The sequence below is a fragment of the Euleptes europaea genome, chromosome 6 (assembly GCF_029931775.1).
Source record: "Euleptes europaea isolate rEulEur1 chromosome 6, rEulEur1.hap1, whole genome shotgun sequence".
NCBI classification, from domain to species: domain Eukaryota; kingdom Metazoa; phylum Chordata; class Lepidosauria; order Squamata; family Sphaerodactylidae; genus Euleptes; species Euleptes europaea.
Genome location: NC_079317.1, coordinates 107,747,655 through 107,768,524, shown reverse-complemented (window position 1 = coordinate 107,768,524; position 20,870 = coordinate 107,747,655). Strand labels below are relative to the sequence as shown.

The 20,870-nt window shown below is 45.9% G+C and overlaps 1 protein-coding gene across 1 annotated transcript; it reads right to left on the bottom strand.

The window, feature by feature from the left end:
• Nucleotides 1–563: 563 nt before the first annotated feature.
• Nucleotides 564–19,967, bottom strand: PRKAG3 (protein kinase AMP-activated non-catalytic subunit gamma 3). Its single transcript, XM_056851597.1, has 11 exons — nucleotides 19,334–19,967; nucleotides 17,692–17,773; nucleotides 17,319–17,377; nucleotides 14,824–14,869; nucleotides 12,140–12,194; nucleotides 10,999–11,125; nucleotides 9,484–9,649; nucleotides 8,383–8,420; nucleotides 4,299–4,445; nucleotides 2,405–2,586; nucleotides 564–728 (listed from the first exon to the last, which is right to left on the bottom strand). Exons 1-10 carry the CDS (start codon nucleotides 19,913–19,915, stop codon nucleotides 2,470–2,472), a joined length of 1,419 nt encoding a protein of 472 aa, XP_056707575.1. The 5' UTR covers nucleotides 19,916–19,967; the 3' UTR covers nucleotides 564–728; nucleotides 2,405–2,469.
• Between the last annotated feature and the right edge of the window lie 903 nt (nucleotides 19,968–20,870).

Genomic DNA, 20,870 nt, shown 5'->3' with positions numbered 1-20,870 from the left:
ATTCCCTCTAGCTCTCAGCTAGGTTTAGGATTATTTTTTACTACTCAGCCCAGGGCAACCTCCCAACATGTTGCCTAGCTCAAGTATAATATAAAGTAATCCAGTAGTTAGAACAGGTGTCTCACTGTAACATAAAAGCAGTAGGAAAATTGGCCTCTTTCTAAAGTGCAGCCTGGCCTAATAGGGCAATCCTACTCAAGCAGTTTCAAATTACAGTTCATACACTTCTAATGCACAGCTTCTGCCTGCTTTTCTACTGTCCCTTTGTGAGCTTGAAGAGCCTTTGCGTGTCCATAAAGCATTAGCAAGCTGGCCCAGAAAATGCTTCTGGCTGCCTTGCAGCATCTTGGATTTTTGCAAGCATACGCTGCTTGTAGGGCTTGGGGGAGGAGAGGAGCAGCTGCTGCTGCCCTGTTCAGCCGGGGCCTGCTTCTTTCACCAGCTGTAGAAAAGCTGCTCAGACAGCACTGGGGAAGGTTAAGGGCCTGTCCACTATTTGCAGTTCAAAAGTTCATCTCCTCAGCATTTCTTTCCCCTTTCTGGATCGGGGAGGGCCAAAAGCAAAGCAGGTATACAGCACCATCCTGGCCTGGTAGAAAGACATGCCTTCCATTCCAGAAGTGGGAGGTCCCTTATTCCCAATTGTCATAGATGCAGTGGTAGTAACCCAGGGTGCTAGACAGCAAGTAGTCTTCCACATCTGCCTCAGAGGGAATGGCGGTCAATGCCTGCAGAAAGGAATGGAGTGTAAATATAACAGCAGGGAGGGCCTGGCTTATGCCCCTCTTTGGTGTCTGAAAAACACAGGGCTGTGTACTTGAGTTGGCTTCCCTAAAGACAAATTGCCTGTGGTGTTGTACTTGTTAGCAATACATATCCAAAAATTTAGTCTTTGACAAGCCATGTGAGGCAGTTATTACACACCCATGTTTCTAGGGTTCCTCTTTCACTCTGCTTCCTGCAGAGTGCCTGATGAGCTCTTCTCTGCCTCAGGAGGCACAAACTTTGGGGTGAGGGGGGGGGCTTGAATATGGTTCTCTCACCTTTCAGCTCTCCTACTCAAGAGGCGCCATTTTAATCCTAAAAATGGATGGTCCCCAAGCGGGCATTTATATATAAAATCTACTCGAATTTTTTTTTTAAGGAAACGTTGAGTGTATGTCTAAAATAGAGTAGAAATCTGAACTTAAATCTCCACCATCCAAGGTTGCCCATATCTCCACAAGGATGAGCTCAAGCTCCCTGCACCATAAACCAACCAGGCTGCAGAGCCAGTCCAAGGGCAATTGTAGACATTACAGTTATGGAGTCTCCCTCAAATACACCCTTTTAAAAAACCTGGCTAGCTAGCAGACATTTTATTGGGATTTGGGAATGTGACCTGTCCTACCAGAGACAATTTCTAAACATGAATGTGGTTGGGGGGTAGAAAAGAGGGATCTCATGTAAGCAGCGCTCTGCTTTCTGTCAAAGTGATCATGTTATACCTTTTTGCAAACCCCAAGCCCTACCCTTTTTCCATTCCAAGTACCTAGTTGGGCCATAAGCCATTCTGATACAGTGTGGTGGGAAAAATGGAACTTAATTGTAAGCAGTGGCCGCAGCTGCCCCCTGGCGCAAATCCACAGCAGCTGGCATACTGCTATATACAAGCATAAATGCACGGCCATACACACAGCTAGCTCTGTAAAGGTGGCAACAGGGTGAGCCAGGAAACCCAACAACGTTTGCTAGAAGTGCAGAAGATATTTCAAATTCAGGCCCTCAGCAGGGAGGCAACAAGAAGCACGGGCGTGCGCAACCACTGCAGCTAAAGCTTTCCCCACTGTCCAGACAGAACTGTATGTCTTTTTGAAAAAATAATAGGAAACTGGCTGGGCACATGCGGGGGGGGGGGGATGACAAGCTATAGGGCTACTACATGGATTTGATGTGCAGGCTAGATGGTGCACCAGCCCTACACTGAGTGAAGTCCACTTGCTGTAAACAATGGCAGAATTTAAGGCTGGGCCAGAGAGATCTTTGGTTCCTTTTTATAACGTTTACCTTAATGCATGCATGGGGACATTACTAAAAAGAATCTGAAAGATTCTCCCTGACAAAACTGCATGTGAAATGTGTAGGGGTTGTAAAAACGATTAAAGAATTCCTTTTCCTCTGCACCATTTGTTGGTGAGGCCCCCTTCTTTTCTCCTTTTTATAGCTGCCATTCACTACCACTGGGGTAGAACTGGCACACAAAGGCACTCTCTGTCTACAATCTGTGGCAGCAGCCTCCCTTCCAGGCCTAAGTGTTTGGAAATACACAAATACAGACCTGGCTTGGCTGAACAAGAAAGACCCAATGGCAAGACAAAGGAGAGCAGCAGGGGAGAGGCAGGCAAGGTCAAGGGATGGGGCCTACCTGAGCTGGAGAGAAGCGGAAGAAATGGAGGGTACAAATGAAGGAAGGATGGAGCGTCGAGCAGCTTAAGAGTTTAGGGCATCGATACCTGCAGGTGTGAGCACCAGGGCCTGGAGAATGTCAGAGAGGGACACAATCCCCCGTGGAGTGTTCTTCTCATCCACTAGAACCAGACGATGGACCTGCCAAATGAGCGAGCCACACAATATCATGGGGAAGACAGGGATGGGGCAAGCAGAGACAAGTATTTCAGATACCAGGAGTAGTAATATTTCCCTTTGATATCCCCCAGGTGGAAGTGAGGTAAGGCAGTGCATTCTGGGGACAGGATACAGTGAGAAGCAATAGGGTTGTGCAAAAATCAAATCAAAGCACTGAAAACAATTTCTAACCCAAGGTTTAGTGCTGCTTCATTTCTTTTTCAATTACACAGCCAAGATTTTACATGTACCTGTTCACTGTACCATACCCATGCAGTAAATGGAGATTTCCAGCCATATGCAAGGTACATGTTGTAGATAGCCAGGATCAACCAGCACTTTCTTTTATATAATACCAAACACGTTTGCTACCCTGTAACATAAAGCTACACATTCATCAACACACCAGGCTGTTTACCTTGAGGGCCTTCTTCCTGAACAATATGCCTCCACGTGAGGACCCCAGCATTTGACCTGAATCTCTTTTTAGTGGCCCAGTGACAGAAACTCCTCCAACTAGATATGCTCCATGTGATTTTTTATTTATTTTTTTGCTAAAACTGGTGGAATGTGCCAGAAACTGACACCACTACCACCAATCTCTGGTCCAAGACATCACCTTTTCTTGACCACCAGGAAGAATCAGAGATTGGGGAATAGACAAAGCATGGTCCAACTGAGGTATGCAATGGTTTCTGGGCTCCAGGCTGAGTTGTAAGCCTAAGCAGTCATAAATCAAGGAGGGAAAAGAACCTCTCAAAGAATCAGGCCTGTGCTCTGGCTCACCAGAGGTCCATGACCAAGACAAGTCAGGAGAACCCTCTGACCAGAAAGTGCTGTCTATTCCTTGACCAGAACCCTGTCCATTCCTTGACCAGGAAACGACTGCTTGTGACTGACACCGTGCCTTCCCTATTCCACAAGGAGTCAGCTTTGAAATCACAACATAGTTGCTATTGGCCCTTGAAACACATGGAAAACAGACCTCAAAACCATTCCCTTACCAGACTGATGCACATTCCCCCTTCACATGGGGGGGAAAACACATATGTGGTTATATATCATCCTCCCAGGGATTGCATGTCACAAGTCGGGAGGCTCTACCATAAGAGACCTCAGGGAAAGATCAGGATGGCAGCCGGGGTGCTGATACTGCAACGCTGCCACCTTGTCTAGATTGGAATGTCACAAGAAGAAGAGGAGGAAGAGGAGAGCCAGCGGTGGACTCTGATCTGGAGAACCGGGTTCGATTCCCCCACTCCTCCACATGAGCGGCGGAGGCTAATCTGGACAACTGGATTTGTTTCCCCACTCCTACACACGAAGCTAGCTGGGTGACCCTGGGCCAGTCACAGCTCTGTTAGAGCTCTCTCAGCCTCACCTACCTCACAGGGTGTCTGTTGTGGGGTGGGGAAGGGAAGGTGATTGTTTGAGTCTCCCTTAAGTGGTAGAGAAAGTCGGCATATAAAAACCAACTCTCCTTCTTCTAAACCAAGGCACACTCACCACTCAAGTTATGTACAGCTTTCATCATCCTGAGATGAGGTTTAGCTTTAAAGGCACACAATATAAAGCCAGAACTAGAGAACAGAAAAAAGGAGCCAAATCTTGCTCCATGGTCTCTTTTCCTAAGGCCCTGCACATATTCTTTCCCCACCCCCCATACAAACATCCAGAGCTCTCCCAGCACACACCTGTTCTTTGGCGATGCGATCAATGATGTCTTCTATCGTCTCATAAGGGTAGCAAGTAAGTACCCCCTCGAGGCAGACTGAGCGCTGCTTCAAGGCTTCTCCCACACTAATGTCCAGGTTGTTGTAGGACTTCTGGGCAGCCAAGTGCTGTGGAAAATAAGTGGTGATATGAGGGAGGCATTTGAGGCAAGGTGACCCTTGACCAAGGTGGTGGTATGCTAGCCTTGATATGCAGGTGGCTCTAACTGAAGGCAATGGTTCAGGTTTCCTACCATGCAAAAGTATGTTAGAATCATAGAGTTGGAAGTGGCCACACAGGCCATCTAGTCCAACCTCCTGCTCAATGCAGGATCAGCCTAGAGCATCCCTGACAAGTGCTTGTCCAGCCTCTGCTTAAAGACTACCAGTGAGGGGGAGCTCTCCACCTCCAGAGGTAGCTTATTCTACTGTCAAACAACTCTTACTGTAAAAAGGTTTTTCCCTAATATCCAGCCGGTACCTTTCTGCCCTTAATTTAAACCCATTATTTGCAAGTCCTATCCAATGCTTCCACCAGGAACAGCTCCCTGCCCTCCTCTAAGTGACATCCCTTCAAATACTTAAAGAGAGCAATCATGTCCTCCCTCTCCAGACTAAACATGCCCAACTCCCTTAGCCTTTCCTCATAGAGCTTGGTCTCCAGGCTTCTTATCATCCCCAAGATCTTGTTCACACACAGTGCTACCCAGGAGTGTATCCCCCATCCAGTATGTGTGTCCCGCATTTTTGTTACCCAGATGAAGAACTCGGCACTTATCCTTGTTGAATTGCATCTTGTTCACATCCACCCACTTTTCCAGTGTGTTCTGATCTCGTTAAATTCTATCTCTATCTCCTGGTGTGTTCGCTGCTCCTCCCAGTTTGGTGTCATCTACAAATTTAATGAGTAGTCCCTCCACCCATCCAGATCATTTGTAAAAATATGGAAAAGTACCGGGCCCAGAACCAAACCTTGTGGCACCCCACTGGACATCTCCCCCCATTCAGATGAACTGCCATTGACAACTACTCTTTGTGGGCAGTTCTGCAACCAGTTCCCTATCCACCCAACTATCCTAGGGTCCAGTCCACAGTCCTCTAGTTTACCCATCAGAACATCATGGGGAACCCTGTCAAAAGCCTTACTGAAATCCAGGTAAACAACATCAACCACATTCCCTCGATCCAGTAAGCTGGTCACTTGATCAAAGAAGGAAACAAGGTTGGTCTGGCAGGACCTGTTGGGGACAAATCCATGCTGACTTCCCCGGATCACCAAGTTGTCCTTCAGATGCTTGCAGATTGATCTCTTTAATATCTGCTCCAGTATCTTCCCTGAGATAGATGTCAAACTGTAGTTTCCTGGGTTGTCTCTCCTCCCTTTTTTGAAAATAGGGATAATGTTTGCCCTCCTCCAGTCTTGTGGCACATCTCCAGTCCTCCAAGAGGTCTGGAAGATTATGGACAAAGGCTCGGCAAGCTCTCTAGAAAGTTCTTTGAGAACTCTCGGGTGCATACTCTCCAGCCTGGGGGATTTGTACTCATCCAATCCAGGTGCTTCTCAACTACCTCTCTGCTCATGTCAACCAGCAGCCCAGATGCTGTGGCTTATCTGCTATCCTCTCTAGTTGAGTCTGTTCTCTTTTTCAGGAAAAAAAACTGAGGCAAAACAGGCATTGAGCCTTTCTGCTTTCTCTCTGTCTTCTGCCAGTTACTCCATTTTCACCCAACAGTGGGCCCATGGCCTCTTTTCCCTTGCGTTTGCTCCTCACATTTCTAAAGAAGCTTTTCTTGTTGTAGCGAGCCTCCCTGGCCAGCATCAGCTCACTGTGAGCTTTGGCCTCTCTGATGGCTGACCCAGAGTGCCCGGCAACCCACAGATACTCTTCTTTAGAGGTATGTCCTTGCCTCCATTTCTTGAACATTTCCTTTTTCTCCCTTCGCTCATCATGGAGTTCTCTGTTCATCCACATCGGCTTCTTGGATCCTTTACCATGTTTCCTTCTTGTTGAAATAGTGAGGGCTTGAGCTTTCAAGAGCTCTTGTTTTAGGACAGGCCACCCTTCACTTCCTCCTTTCCCTTCCAACAGTCTTGCCCATGGAATGATTCCCATCAGGCCTGAGTTCATTAAAATCTGCCCTACCAAAATCTAACAGACACGCGTGTGGCTATGAACTTCCTTGGTCCCCCACAACAAAACGAATTCCAGGAGGACACGGTCACTTCCCCCTAAGGTCCCCACCACCTTCACCTCATCTACCATCTCTTGTCTGTTGGTCAATATTAAATCGAGTATGGCTGAGCCCTTTGTAGTTACCTCCACCATTTGATGAAGGAAGTTGTTTGCCAGGGAGGTGAGGAACTTGAGTGACTGTGGTCGCTTTGCAGAGTTGGTCACCCAGCACACATCAGGGGAGTTGAAATCTCTCATAAGTATTAGCTCTTGTCGTTTGGATACCCTGTCAAGCTGCTTGCGGAGGGCAGCATCCACCTCCTCACCCTGGTCAGGAGGTCTGTAGCAGACTCCAGCCACATTACTGCTTGTCCTTCTTTCCCTTATCCTCACCCAGATACTGGGCTGTCACCTTCCTCCTCCAGTATTTCGTGACAAGCAATCTCTCATCTCACATACACTGCCATTCCACCCCCTCTTTGACCTTTTCGGTTGTTCTTGAACAACTCATATCCATCCACTACTACATTCCAGTCATGGGAATCATCCCACCAAGTTTCTGTAATGCCTACTCAATCATATCCCTCTGACTGCATTAGAAGCTGAAGCTCTTCCTTCTTATTGCCCAAGCTTTGGGCATTGGTACATAGACACCTGAAGCTTCTCACCTTTGGCTCCTTTATACCCAGCCCTTCCAAGTGGGTCTCTGCTGGTTGCTCTCCCTCATTTAAATCCCTACGTTGGTCGTCTTCTTTCCCTTGCGGTATCAGTTTAAAGCCCTCTTGATGAAACTCTCCAGATTTCTTCCAAAAACATTCTCCCCCACCCTTGAAAGGTTAATTCCATCGCGTACTAGTAGGTCGTCATCCAGAAAACCCAGCCCTTAGTCCCAGAACCCAAATTGCTCCTCCCTGCACCACCAACGCAGCCAGTGGTTCACCTCCACTATCTTGTGTTCCCATCGTGTTCCCCTTCCTCTGACAGGAAGGATTGAGGAGACCGCCACCTGTGTCCCCATTCCCTTCAGCTTCCGAGAGCTTCATAGTCCTCCTTAATGTTTTCAGTGGTGTTCGTGGACGTGTCATTGGTTCCCTCATGGACCATCACACATGGGTAATGATCTTTTGGTTTGACCAGTTTCGGTATCTGCTCTACAATGTCTTTAATTTTCGTCCCTGGCAAGCAACACACCTCTTGGGCCAGGGGGGGTCAGGTCTGGACACATGACTTTCCATACCCCTCAGCAGGGAGTCACCGACAATCAACACTTTCCTTTTCCTTCCAGTGCTGTTCCTTTGTGTCCCCCTACTCTCCCTCCTCTGTCTTCCTTGTGTTTGTGATTCCTCCGCTGGCCGTGTTTCCAGCTCTGCTGCCACCGCAAGGCCTGGAATCGATTCCTGGGTTCTAATGGCACAGAGCGCTGTCTCACTCGATGCCTTTGGAGGCATGCGGCAATCTTGTAATCTGGAAGCAAAGCAATCTGTTTCCAACACCCCACTTCCAAAATCATGGTAACCGTCTCCTTTGTTTTCAGTGGTACCTTACTTGATTAAGACACAAATGATGACCTTCCTCTCAAGAGGTGCCTGGAAAACAACACGTGTAATAATATCTCTAGACTCTTCAGATGGGCAGAACTTGGGAAACTTTCAGGGATGACTACATACCGCTCCCACACATAGTTGACCTCCCCCTGCCATAAAAAAATCCAACACCACTGGAGGCAGTGGCAGCCCAACACCCCCATGTCCTTAGCTTTGGTGTACCAAAAAGCTCTCCCAGTACTTCATTTGAGTGTTCACACCCTTTGTCATTTTAGTCCTCCTTAATTAACACTCCTCTTTATCTGACAGACTAATTGTACTTGTAGAATGGGGTTGTGGCAGACTTACAATCACATCAAAGCGGGAGTACAGGCCAACTACGCTCCCTGAAAAAGAACAAGGGGAAGACAGCATTACAAAGAACTCCAGGCAATGGTAGCCCTTCCCACCAACTCACAATTCTGCAATGGTCCTCTGCCAATTATTAGAGACTTGTTATTATATTATTTTCTACACACCACCTTCAGTGCTGCACTACAGTTTGCATAGAACAAGACCATAGGACCCTGCCACAAGGAGTTTTCAATCCAAAATTTAAGACAAGGGAAACCACAAAGGGGGAGAGGAGCAGGATAGTGGCAGGGATAAACTGAGGAAGAAAATATGTTCATTTTAGTGACACATACATAGGGTTAGTTGAAGTAGGACTGGCTGACTAAAGCCCTTGCCAAGGGCTTCACATTGGGAGGGGATTATGGGGAGGGAGTTGAAGGAAGTGAGAAAGATGGCATCAGGCAATATTCTGGGGGTGGAGGGAGAAGGGTAATTCCAGGTACAATGGATGAAATTGTTTGATGAAGCAGGAGACCTTCAGAAGGAGGAGGATGGTGGAGCTGGAGGAACAAAGGTGACAGGCAGGGGTGTATCCAGACTATGAAAGAGGAGAGGTAAGGACAACGGCTTGGCCATGGCATAAAACCAGGTTTTGGAAAGACTGTGGCAAAGCAGGAGAAAACCCTGAAAGTGGAAGATCAGGGGGTGATGTTGGGTGGAAGCTCAAAAAAAAAAAAAAAACACCAACTGTTCCAGCATGGATGCTAAAAGTGTATAAAACCTCTGGGTAGAAGCAACGTTTGTCAGGAAAAGTAGTTCTAAGCCTAGCCTTTTCTGTAACATGCTACTTTTGATTGTGTTGGGAGTTTACATTCATAAGGAAGGGGAGGGGACAGAAGAAGTGATGTTCAAATAGGCTATCATTGACCTGGAGTCCACAATGGTACAGGTCAGCACAAGCTACTTCATCTGATGGCCCTAAGTATAACAGCCTCCACCTATATAGGCTTTTGATGTCTCCAAAGGAAGCAGAGCATTTTAAGAAGACCCTGTATGAGATGGAAGCAAGACTCCATTCATGCTACAATGAGAGGATGAGCAGCATGGAGGTACTACCTGCTTCATTAATGACCGGCAATGCTGAGACCCTGCGGTCCACAAAGATCTCCAGGGCCGTGTAGACAGGAGCTGACTCCAGCACCATGGCAACATCACGGAAGGTGCCAATGCCCAGCTCCTGGATGGTCTTCTGCAAAAACCTTGGCTTTGGAATCAAGGCTCCCTACCGAGAGAGAAGAGTCAGTTGCTGTGAGAATAGAGGCGGCATTCCCTTCTTTAGCCCAGGAGACCTCCCCCACAAAGATGAGATCTCCATTCAAGAAGACAGAAAAGGAACTTGTGGCAAAGAAAGGCCACTCTGGAACATACTGCGGCATTCTCTGTGGCACCCTCAGCACCCCTCTGCCCCCTTAAGAACTGGATGAACATTTCCCAATTCCTTTTTTTTAATGTTTTATTTCAATATACAAACAGAACATATACACATAAAACATAAACAATCACATGTATACAGTTTACGTGGAACTTACTTTTTACATTTACAATTTCATGGATCACTTTTTTTGAGTTACATTACTCTATCTTCTCAATTTATCTTCATATCTAATAATATATTTATTGTGAAACATGTATTACCTAAATCTTTCTTTTTCTGTTTTGATTTAATTTTATTCTTAATTTTCAACTACATAATTAAAAAGACACTGTATTTTTCCTGAAATTCTGAAATTGGTCTGTTATGTATAATGGATGTTAATTTTGCCATAGTCACATATTCAGTTAACTTATTCATCCATTCATGCAAATCTGGGTATTTCTCTGCCTTCCATTTTGCTGCATATATTACTCTTGCTGCCGTCACCATGTACTTGAATAATTCGCTATATATTTGTGGAATATTACTTGGTAAGATATTTAATAGCATATTTTTCAGATCCACCACAAACTTAAATTTAATGTCTTTTGCATTTCATCATGTGTCACTATTATTTTCAACCCTGCCTGGTAATTAATGCCCTTGATGTAGGAGAAGCATGAAAGCACATAATAAATGTACTTTCAGTCAGTCACCATCTTGGCTCCACCCTTGTCCCAATTCCGATGAAGTTTTAAAAACATGTAACCACAGCATCCTTCCCTCCCTTTCCTCTGTTGTTTTTCTTCCTCTTAGAGTGTAAGCACTTTGGGGATGGACAGCTGTACATTTTTACTATGTCTATGGTGCCATGCATGGTGATTCAGGTGTCGGACTAGGACCTGGAAAACCCAGGTTCAAATCCCCACTCGAGCCATGGAAGCTTGCTGGGTGACCTTGGGCCAGTCACACACTCTCAGCCCTGACCCTGGCTAGTATTTGGATGGGAAACCTCCAAGGAATACCAGGGTCGTGGTATGGAAGCAGGCAATGGCAAACCACTTCCAAATGCCTCTTGCATTGAAAACCCTATGGGGTCACCATAAGTCACCTGTGACTTGATGGCAAAAAAAAATGTGCCATGCACGATGGAAGAATCAAATGCTGTCAACCAACACAGATACCGCACTGAATATTCCTGTTCACCTCACACTCACAAAAATATGCAGGAATTTGAGGATACGCTTGTGTGTCAGGATATAGAGGACATTCCCTGAGATGGGCTCAATAACAGGCAGCCGGTGGATCTTGTTCTTTATCAAGGAATAAATGGCATCAAAGAGGCTAGAGAAGAGAGAAAGAACGCCATATAATATGCTTGGGTCATATTTCTGCAGCCAACCAATCAAATCACCCAGCCCATTATCCATTACCGCCTTAGGCATTATGTAACACAGAAAGTCTAAAATGGGGTGAGAGGTAGTATTGAGGGATAGTTAATATTGCCATCCTTTAATGGACAACAGGTCCATCAACAGTTACATAACAGGCAGAAATCAGCAGGTGAAGCTTTTCTGCCATGGAAACAGTAATGGTAAAAGCCACTATTCAGTTGTTATATGTACAAAACCTCTGTCCATAAAGAAGCAAAGCCAAGAACAAAATCTATGTATTACTAACCAAATTGACACAAAACATTGTGCAAGCTTGCAAGATCACCAGAACTCTTCAGCAGGCTGATAACAGGGTGGGAAGCAGATTTTTCAGGCAATGATGCTATGACCTGATCTTGTAAAAATCCTCTGTGCCATGCATGCTGACAAACAGCTTAACTTTATTGCTGGTGTAAGGTTACAGCACATTCTCTGGGAAAGAGCAGTTGTTTTGATGGCTTCTGTTCTTTGTTCGCTCAATGGAAATACAAAAACCACACAGGAATCTTGGGGCATTTTCACACATACTGAATAATGCACTTTCAATCCACTTTCAGTGCACTTTAAAGATCGCTTGCAAGTGGATTTTGCAGTTTCACCCAGTAAAATCCAGCTGGAAAGTGCACTGAAAGTGCATTATTCAGCCTGTGTGAAAAGCGCCTTTGTTTATGATCCAGTGTTCTGTTTTCTGTTCCCACACCTATGGGGTCTCCTCCTCTTCTACCAGCTTCTCCCCCTTAAGTCACATATCCCACAGAGTATCCCCCAGCTCTGACAACCAGGTGACAGTGTGGATTTAGCAAGGTATGACATACAAGAATTGTTTGCAATAAGACTGGACAACCCAAGCACAAAAGGGGCATTGGTGATGCCTTGCCATCACCACCTCTGTCTGCAGAAGGAGTGAGCAGCAACAGCGACTTACCTATCATTTGGGGAGATGCAGACCAAAGGTTTGAAGGAACCTTGAAGATATACCTCTGGAGAGAGAAGAAAGAAAATAAGTAATGCAACCTCCATCTTAGGAAACGATGGGAAAAACCTGGAATGAATAACTACTACAGAAAAGCAAATTTGGTAGAACATGTTGACTGGATTTCCAGCAAATTTAGAAAGAAATAAGACACACAACAGTTGGAGTCACCATACCATGGGTCATTATTGTCAAGCTGAGGTTGATTTTCTACTCTTCCAACTTGTAACCTCTGTAAACAAAACATTTAGGAAATTGGTGTTGTTGTGATTATTGTTGTTCAGTCTGTAGCAGACTGAAAAGATGCAAATTTCCTTGCCACAACTTGCTGCAGCACTAAGAGTATGGCCAGAAGTCTCGTGATAGCCAAGTTACAACCCTGCAATTCCATCTAAGAGAGCCATTTATAACACTGTGCCTCTTCTTCAAGCTAAGTATTTCTGTCTCAAAACAGTCTCCTAAGGAAACGTCCTCCAATGCTTGCTTTCTCTGACTGAGAGCCATCTGAAGGAGTTGGCTGTTCCACAATTGCCTAGCAACGACGTCACCCACAAGAAGAATTTGTTTCTTCTTATGGCTGGTTTGGACTGTCCGGTGGGCTGAATGAGGAAATAAAAATACAACATAAAGGGGGGGTGGGGGTGGGGGAGGTGCCATGGCTCAGGGGTAGAGCATCTATTATGCATGCAGAAGGTCCCAGGTTCAGTCCCTGGTACCTCCACTTAAAAGGATCAGGTAGAAGTTAATTAAAAAGACCTCTGTCTGAGACCCTGAAACTAGAGATATTTAAGTACCAGCCACTTCAGTTCACATCGTACTCAAAGGTCATGAACAGGGAGCTGATTTTTCTATGATCAGTTCAAGTCTTCATCAACCAGTTTATGACTGTTCGGCAGGTTGTGTCACTGTATTTTTTCCTAATCCCACAGTCCAGTGCATGTGCATTCTCTGGGTTCTACTAAACCCTGTCCTTGTCAGGTACCTGCTCTGCTCAATTGTTTAAATAGATAAATAAATCAGTCACAAATCATATAAATCATCCATAAATAAATGCTGTATTTCAACAAAATCCTACCCTCCAGTGTTTGTCTAAATAATCCCTAGTGGCCCTAATGGCTGCTGATTGGTTTGAATCTGCACAGACTTTGAGCATGCATCGTTCTGCAAAAACCCAATGCAATCTTATTTAGCAGGTGCTCACAGCTGTTTGGCATGAGCCAAACAGGCTGGTTGATTGGTTCACATCTCAATGACACCTTCCAACACTATAAATTCGACTGTCCAACATGTTTATGGCAAATTCTGCAGCATCCCTTCCTAGAGCGGCTGTCAGTCAGTGTAGGCAATGCTGACATAGATAGACCAGTATAAGTAACTTCATGTGTTTAGCTCTCGTCTTCATTGTCAATCTAGTGCATTTTTATCCTGTTCTTCCTCCAAAGGTGCTCAGGGAGGCATACATGGTTCTGCCTTCCTCATCTTAGCTTCACAACCCACTTTGAAGTAGGTTGGCTGGTGGAAAGTGCGTTCAAATCGCAGCTGACTTATAGCGACCCCATAGGGATTCCAAAGCATGAGACGTTTAGGGGTGGGTTGACACTGCCTGCCTCTGCATGGGCTGAGAGAGTTCGGAGAGAACTGTGATTGGCCCAAGGTCACCCAGCAGGCTTCATGTGAAGCAGCAGGGAATCGAACCCCGTTCTCCAGATTAGAGCCCGCTGTTCTTAACCACTACTTCACACTGGCCACCCCGGGCTAGCCTGACCTCGTCAGATTTCAGAAGCTAAGCAGGGTCAGCCCTGGTTAGCATTTGGATGGACAATCTCCAAGGAATACCAGGGACATGACAAGGAGGCAATGGCAAACCACCTCTCAACATCGCTTGTCTTGAAAACTCTACAGAGTCGCCGTAAGTCCAGCTGTGATTTGACGTAGGTTAGGCTGATAGAAAATGACTCGCTCGAAATTACTCAGTGAATTTTGTGGCAGAGTGGAGATTTCTACCCAGATCCTAGTCTGATGCTCCCATGAAACCACACCACTGTCATGGCCTGGAGACAGTCCTGCAGGAGGTATATCTGACACAGCCTACTGGGCTGCAAGACCTGCAGCAGAAGGGCCGACCCACCGTGGTGCAGATGAAGCTAGTTCATCGACAGCTCCTAGTTTCCCTCTTGTAGCACCATGACCTAACAAGCTGCATCTGCCAAATGACCTCAGCTACACAAAGAGGTGTTTCTTTCTCAGTTTTTTGGATAATGGTGCACAAGCTACCTCTGCACATGTATCTCCAGGAACAGTGTAGTTATAATAGCACAAGCCAGGGCATACAGGCAATATAGAAAAAGAAAGAGATGTGCCATCTTTAGCAAGAACTAAAGAGAAGACATGTGTGAGCAATAAGCTATAAGAGACAAAACCTCAGAATTCTTTTTCCAAGGGGGAAATCAAGCACATCAAGGTTCATCTATCCAGCTAAAGAAGGCATGGTTTTCATTGCATGCAAACAGCTATAAACACACACAAAGATAATGCAATTCACCTTCCACTGGTGTGAATGGCAGAATTCTTATCAGTTTTAATAGTGTGGAATTGCATCCCTGTACACACCAGTCCCCAAGTGGTCCCCTCCTCACCTCTCCACGTTTCAATTTTGTGTTCCTCAATTTCATAAATCTGAACCTGAAATGGCACAAAATCATTACGGTGAATGCAACAAATATTGTCATTCTTCCCTCACAAATGGTTACACTCAACATGTGATGTATGTGTGATATCTTCCTTGGCCAGGGAGTGCGGGGGGGGGGGGGAGATACAAAACTAAATAAATAAATAAATAAATAAATAATGCTTTGGAAGCGCCTCCTGATGACCACAGTGGAGCTGCATATGGAGCATCTAGGAGGCCAAATGGCCAAATGAGAAGATCCGTGTGCATCAAAGGATAGACGTAAGATGTAAACACTTACAAAATTAAAACTCAAAACCTAAAAATATTTAGAACCATTTCCATATTTTTAAGTGTTTAATTTCTTAACAAAACGGTTCCTGGTAATTGTATTCAACATAATGAAGAGATGTGTGACATCTTAAAGACTACCAAATGTATTGTGACATAAGCTTTTATGAGCGAAAGCCCACTTCATCGAGTGCATGGGGTACAATATTAAAGCGTTTAAGATGCCATGACGTCCTGTGTTATTCTGGGTTCACAAGACAGACACGTCTACTCCTCCGGATTGTGCTCCATAGGATTCCCAGGGAAAGTCTTTGTTGTGTCCCATCAACATTTATGCTTTCATCATACTGAGGATCTTGGGATCGTGGCGTTCTGAACAGCCCAAACCTGCTACTTGGACCCCAAAGTGGTTCTCCCCAACAGGGCTGCCCGGGGGAGGGGCTAGGGGGACAAAAAATTCAGTAGCCCAGGTTAGCTGGAGGGGCCCCTGGAGTCAGGTATCATGCAGCTGTCATGGAGGTGCCTTTACTTTCCTTCACACTATAATGCGGTTCTGCACTGCAGCCACTAGGGGAGCCAGGGAGGCAGAGGGCAGGTAAACAGGAGTCCGTCCAACTCTGCTGGACCAGCCTTCTGGCAGCGTTGGACAGGCGGCTGAGGGAAGCCCTGGCTTCTCAGGCCCTGCTCAACCCATCAGCCAGCCAGCACTGGAGCAAGGCAAGGCAAGACCAGCCAGGAGAAGCTACAGTCCTTGCCAGGATGCAGCCTCCTAACAAGGTCAGTATTTCCAGTAGTCTTATGTTTTCCCTCTTCCTTTAATTCCAACCAGCTCCATAATTTTGTATGCACAACCAGATTTTGCAAAGGGGCAGCCCTTGGTGTGTAGGGTTGCCAGGTACCTCCTCTCCTCCAGTGGGAGGCTGTTGTTGGAGTGTGCGTGCATGCACACACGTGTCACTTCCGGTTTAGAACCGGAGGTGCCGCCTCGCAAAGGGCCTTTACCTCTTAGTTTGAGTGGTAAAGCAGCCCTTTACCATTCAAACCGAGAGGTATAAGGCCCCTCGTGACGCGGATGCAAGCTTTGTCTTTCCCTTAATTTCTCTAACCGTTCCCCACACTTCTCATCTTTCATTTTGCTCTCTTTCTTTCATGATCTGCCATTCCTCTGTCCCCACTTCTAATTTCTCTCCCCCCTTATTTTTCAGTCTGGGTCTGGACTCGACTCCTTCTCCTCTATCCTTAGAGTGTATTTAATCATAGTACAGTAGCAAAACTTTGTTAATATGAACAGTGGGGGGAGGGAGCGAATATTTTCTCTATGATCTATCAAAATGGGGAAAAAATACTTCGCTCCCTCCACCCTTTAAGGTAAAGGTCCCCTGTGCAAGCACCGGGTCATTCCTGACCCATGGGGTGACATCACATCACATCGTTTCCAAGGCAGACTTCGTTTGCGGGGTGGTTTTGCCAGTGCCTTCCCCAGTCAACTTCACTTTACCCCCAGCAAGCTGTGTACTCATTTCACCGACCTCGGAAGGATGGAAGGCTGAGTCAACCTTGAGCCGGCTACCTGAAACCGACTTCCGTTGGGATCGAACTCCGGTTGCGAGCAGAGCTTTTGACTGCAATACTGCAGCTTTACCACTCTGCCCCACGGGGCTCCTTACCTTCCACCCTTTGCATGCATGATAATTGAATGTTCATCTGCCTTAGTGGTAATAAATGCTTAGTGGTAATAAATGAGGAATAGAAGTTATAACTTAGCTTAGCTTCCATTGCAAACAGGTGGGGGGAGGGGGCTGGAGATAACCTGGGCCAGGATATTCCTATTCCTGTCATTTTTAGCCCTGGAACTCCCATGATTATCTCATTCTGAGATTCCTAGTTTTATTTTCGGATGAGTTATGACTGCCAGAAAGGGACAGACAGAAAGACACGTGGATTCTTTTATTATTACAGATGAATGGTAACAGCCAGCCAAATGATTTGCTTTGTTATGATATTTGGTTTGGATCAGAGTCATACAGGGGCCCCCCCAGATGGAATCTTTGTCCAGGGGGCCCATGGTGACTCTTGGAAGCCCTGCTCCTCAATGTAATGTGTACATTAGGCAGGAGATGCTGGAAGCTGGTTCGCTCCAGATCTGAGAAAGGTATTGGCCACAAAACCCACCAGAGGTGATCGATAGTAGCGATGTAGGATGTTAATGAAGTCAGTGATCGTCAGCATACCTGCAGGAAGAGAAAAAAGCAAGCAGGTGAAGGGGTGGGTGTCGAAGACCTGGGAGGACCTGGAGAACAGTCCAGCAATAGAGGTGAAAGTCTCAGTGAAGGAGGGACATGGACTTAAGTCACTGGACAAAAGAGCCAGGCACAGGATGTTGGAACTCTCCATGAGTCACTGCAAGGCTTCTCATATATGCATACAACAAATCCTCTTTGCAGTGTGAATGGTTAGAAACATAAGCCTTAAAGCTCATGATTCACCTTCCCTAGGCCCATCCCTCCAGCCTTCCCTCCTAAGTATCTACAACTGCATCACTTACCCACAAAGCACTGTTGCTTGCTGTCCCAGAGAGGAGCAGCTCTGACCCCATTGGCCACCATGGCAAAGAAGGCCTTCTTAATCTGGGGACAGAGAAAGGAACATATAGGGCAGAATGGAGGTTGTGGATACAAGGTTATGGAGAAGAGCTGCGAGTAGCCTAATAGGCTGGACAAATCCCAAAGTCTGTTTCCCACTTGCTTATCATTCGATTGGGACTCCAGCTCTGCAGTTGTTATTTAACCCCTCTCCACTAAATTTTGTGTCTACTTTGTACTTAGAATAACAGAATTACAGAATCATAGAGTTGGAAGGGCCACCAGGATCATTTAGTCCAGCCCCCTGCACAATGCAGGAAATTCACAACTATCTCCCCCCCCCCCGCACATCCCCAGTGACTTATACTTCATGCCCAGAAGATGGCCAAGGTGCCCTCCCTTATTTCATTCTCTCCCATGAGTCCCCAACTTTCTCTAAATCAGTTGTAGAACTGTAATAAATCACAATCTGATTTGAATCCCAGTGAGCAAGGCAGGCTATAAATAACATTAAACAAACAAACAAACAAATGGGTAAGGAGGAATTGGGATTTAGCCACCATTGTGGCTAAAGGAATAACCTGACGAAATTGAAAGGTAACAATCTTATTTCTCACCCAGCACAAGACTCCATTAAGAACTCTTTGCAAGGAGGAACCAGGCAGATTTGATGTCTCCTAGCCCAGCCGCATTTTCTTCCCCACCCCCTCTGCTGTAACATAAAGCCCTTGACACATCATTAAGAGGCGAGTGGGTGCAGGGGCTCAGATGTTAACATTACACGGTCCATATGGGGAGATGCACTGCAGGCCTCTGAGGAATCTGAGGGCGGGTGAGGACCTAATCAGGATGGAAGCTGCAATGAAGGAGGCCGGGCCCAGGGACAACAGCCGGAGGAAACACCATTATACTGTCTCCAATATTTATTTTTTAGTGTATTTATATGCCCCTTTTCTCCTGTAACATGGGACTCAAACTCCTAATACATCAACACTTGCTACCTGGAACTGGGAAGGGAGAACCTTCTATGCTGCCTCCAGGGAACCTGGGTGCTATGTGAATAATCAGAATTTGCTTACATAAGGAATGAGTAAAGTAGTGGGAACTACGTACTTCCTGCCTTTGCTCCTGTCTTCAGACCCTACCCTTTCATCTGTGTAATATCATCCTGGGTTGTTTTGTTTTCACGCTACAGCATGAATGTTGAGAACTGGCTATTTTTTATACATGTATAGGTAATAGCTTTGTTCAGTGGTTGGGAAGAGGCAGAGCGATGTTTTGGGTCAGGCTATTCTCCTGTCTTTGCTGGATTTCTTTTATTTATTTGTTTATAACCTGCTTTTCTCCTCCGTTTGGGAACATCATTCTTACAACATCATTCTCCTTCATTTTATTCTCCAGCAAGCTTCCATGGCAGAGTGGAAATGCGAACCTGGGAATCCCAGATTTTAGTCTGACACTCTGTCCACCACACTACACTGGTGCTCTTAGAGAGACCTAGTAAGAGACTCAACTACCATCAATCCCAGGAGTTTAACAGTCAGCTCCCCACCCCACCAATCTGATCCACAATAATGCCCCAGATAGCTCTGACATCCCTCTCACCTGTAGGGTGGTTTCAAACACTACCAGTTTGGAGCTGGTGGGGATGGCATCGTAACAGCGGTGGCTCCGCATGAAGTGCATATAGATCTCAGCATCTAGCCCCAGGAAATCAATATCAGGACCAAATCCAAGAATTTCACAGTCGAGAGAAATGATGTCCCCATCGCCTTCCTTGTCTCCCTGTTCTACTTTGATGCCCTCCGCCTTGGCATCAAGAGCTGCCATTTTGCCATGCTGCTCGGCATCTTTAGCATTTAGCGTGGTTGGCTGGGCATCCTGGCCCTCCTTCCTAGAACTGGACATCATACCCTTGACCTCTGGGCTGGCTTGCCTGTGATCTGTAGCTGTGACCTCTGACCCAGCAATATTCTTAGTTGCATCCTCTTTGGCCTCATAATTTGCAGTCTTAACGTCCAGTTGTGTAGCAACAGCCGTTATAGATGTCATTCTGCTATCCCAATGTGTATCCTTTGCATCCCGCTCAACAGGCTTGGTATCCTGGTTTATGTTCATGTTCCTTCTATCAGACATCACATCCAACTCTGTATCTTTGCCATCTGCAGCCAGGTCTTTGGCTTCCATCCCTACATTCTTGGCTTCCAAAGATGATTCCTTGACATCCAGAGACCGGGAGGGGCCTAGTGGGTAAGGAGAAGCATTGCAAATCCAGGCACTAAAAGCATATTGGTGGGTGAAACAAGTTATTTCATTTTGGGGGGAGTGACACGAACTTCCTCCCTTCTTGCTAAGCCCACAGAAATGGCATCCATTTGCCTAAACAAACTGCAGGCACGTAGCTGTTGGCCTGAACCAGCCAACTACTGAAGCATACAGGAAGTCATTTGCCAATTCCACCCCATCCTGTTCACTGCATAACATAAAACACTCACACACAGTTAACATTATTTAGTTCCATTCTTTGCATAATAGGAGATACACCCTGTCTTCAACAAAGGTAGGCTATAGGCATTATCTGATTTTATCAGGAGGCCCAAACTGAACTGCTCAGATGCGAGGTCTCTTGAAAATTTTACAGTATAGCAAAAGGTTTAACTACTTTCTCTGAAAAAGCACAACCAACTAAGATGGGAGTGTATGCAACACATTTTTCTGGCACTTGACTTGCTTTAAAATCTTTATTGAGTGCCCTCACAACAACCCTGTGAGGTAGGTCACCATAATTCCAATCGATAGAAGCTGGAAGGTACTGCGCTTGCCAAGAACAATTCAAATATGGGGCAAAGCTGAAATTTGAATTTTGGACCACAGTTAGCTGGGCTCTGAGTGGGACTGGGAAAGTGCTGCTGGGCTGCTGATTGTGCCTAATCGAGGAAGCTGAGCGTTAAGGAATTGTAAAAACCTTTACAACTCTTTGCTGAATTATTTTTTGGTTCAGGCTTGATTTTTGACCAGGCCTGAGTTATAGTGTGCTACAGTTGGTATGTAGGGGTGTGGGAAGCTTTCAGGAGAGTTTCTCACTTCCCAGATAATGCACAGCTGGGAGCAACCTCGATTACTCCCTTCAGGCCTCAAGGCT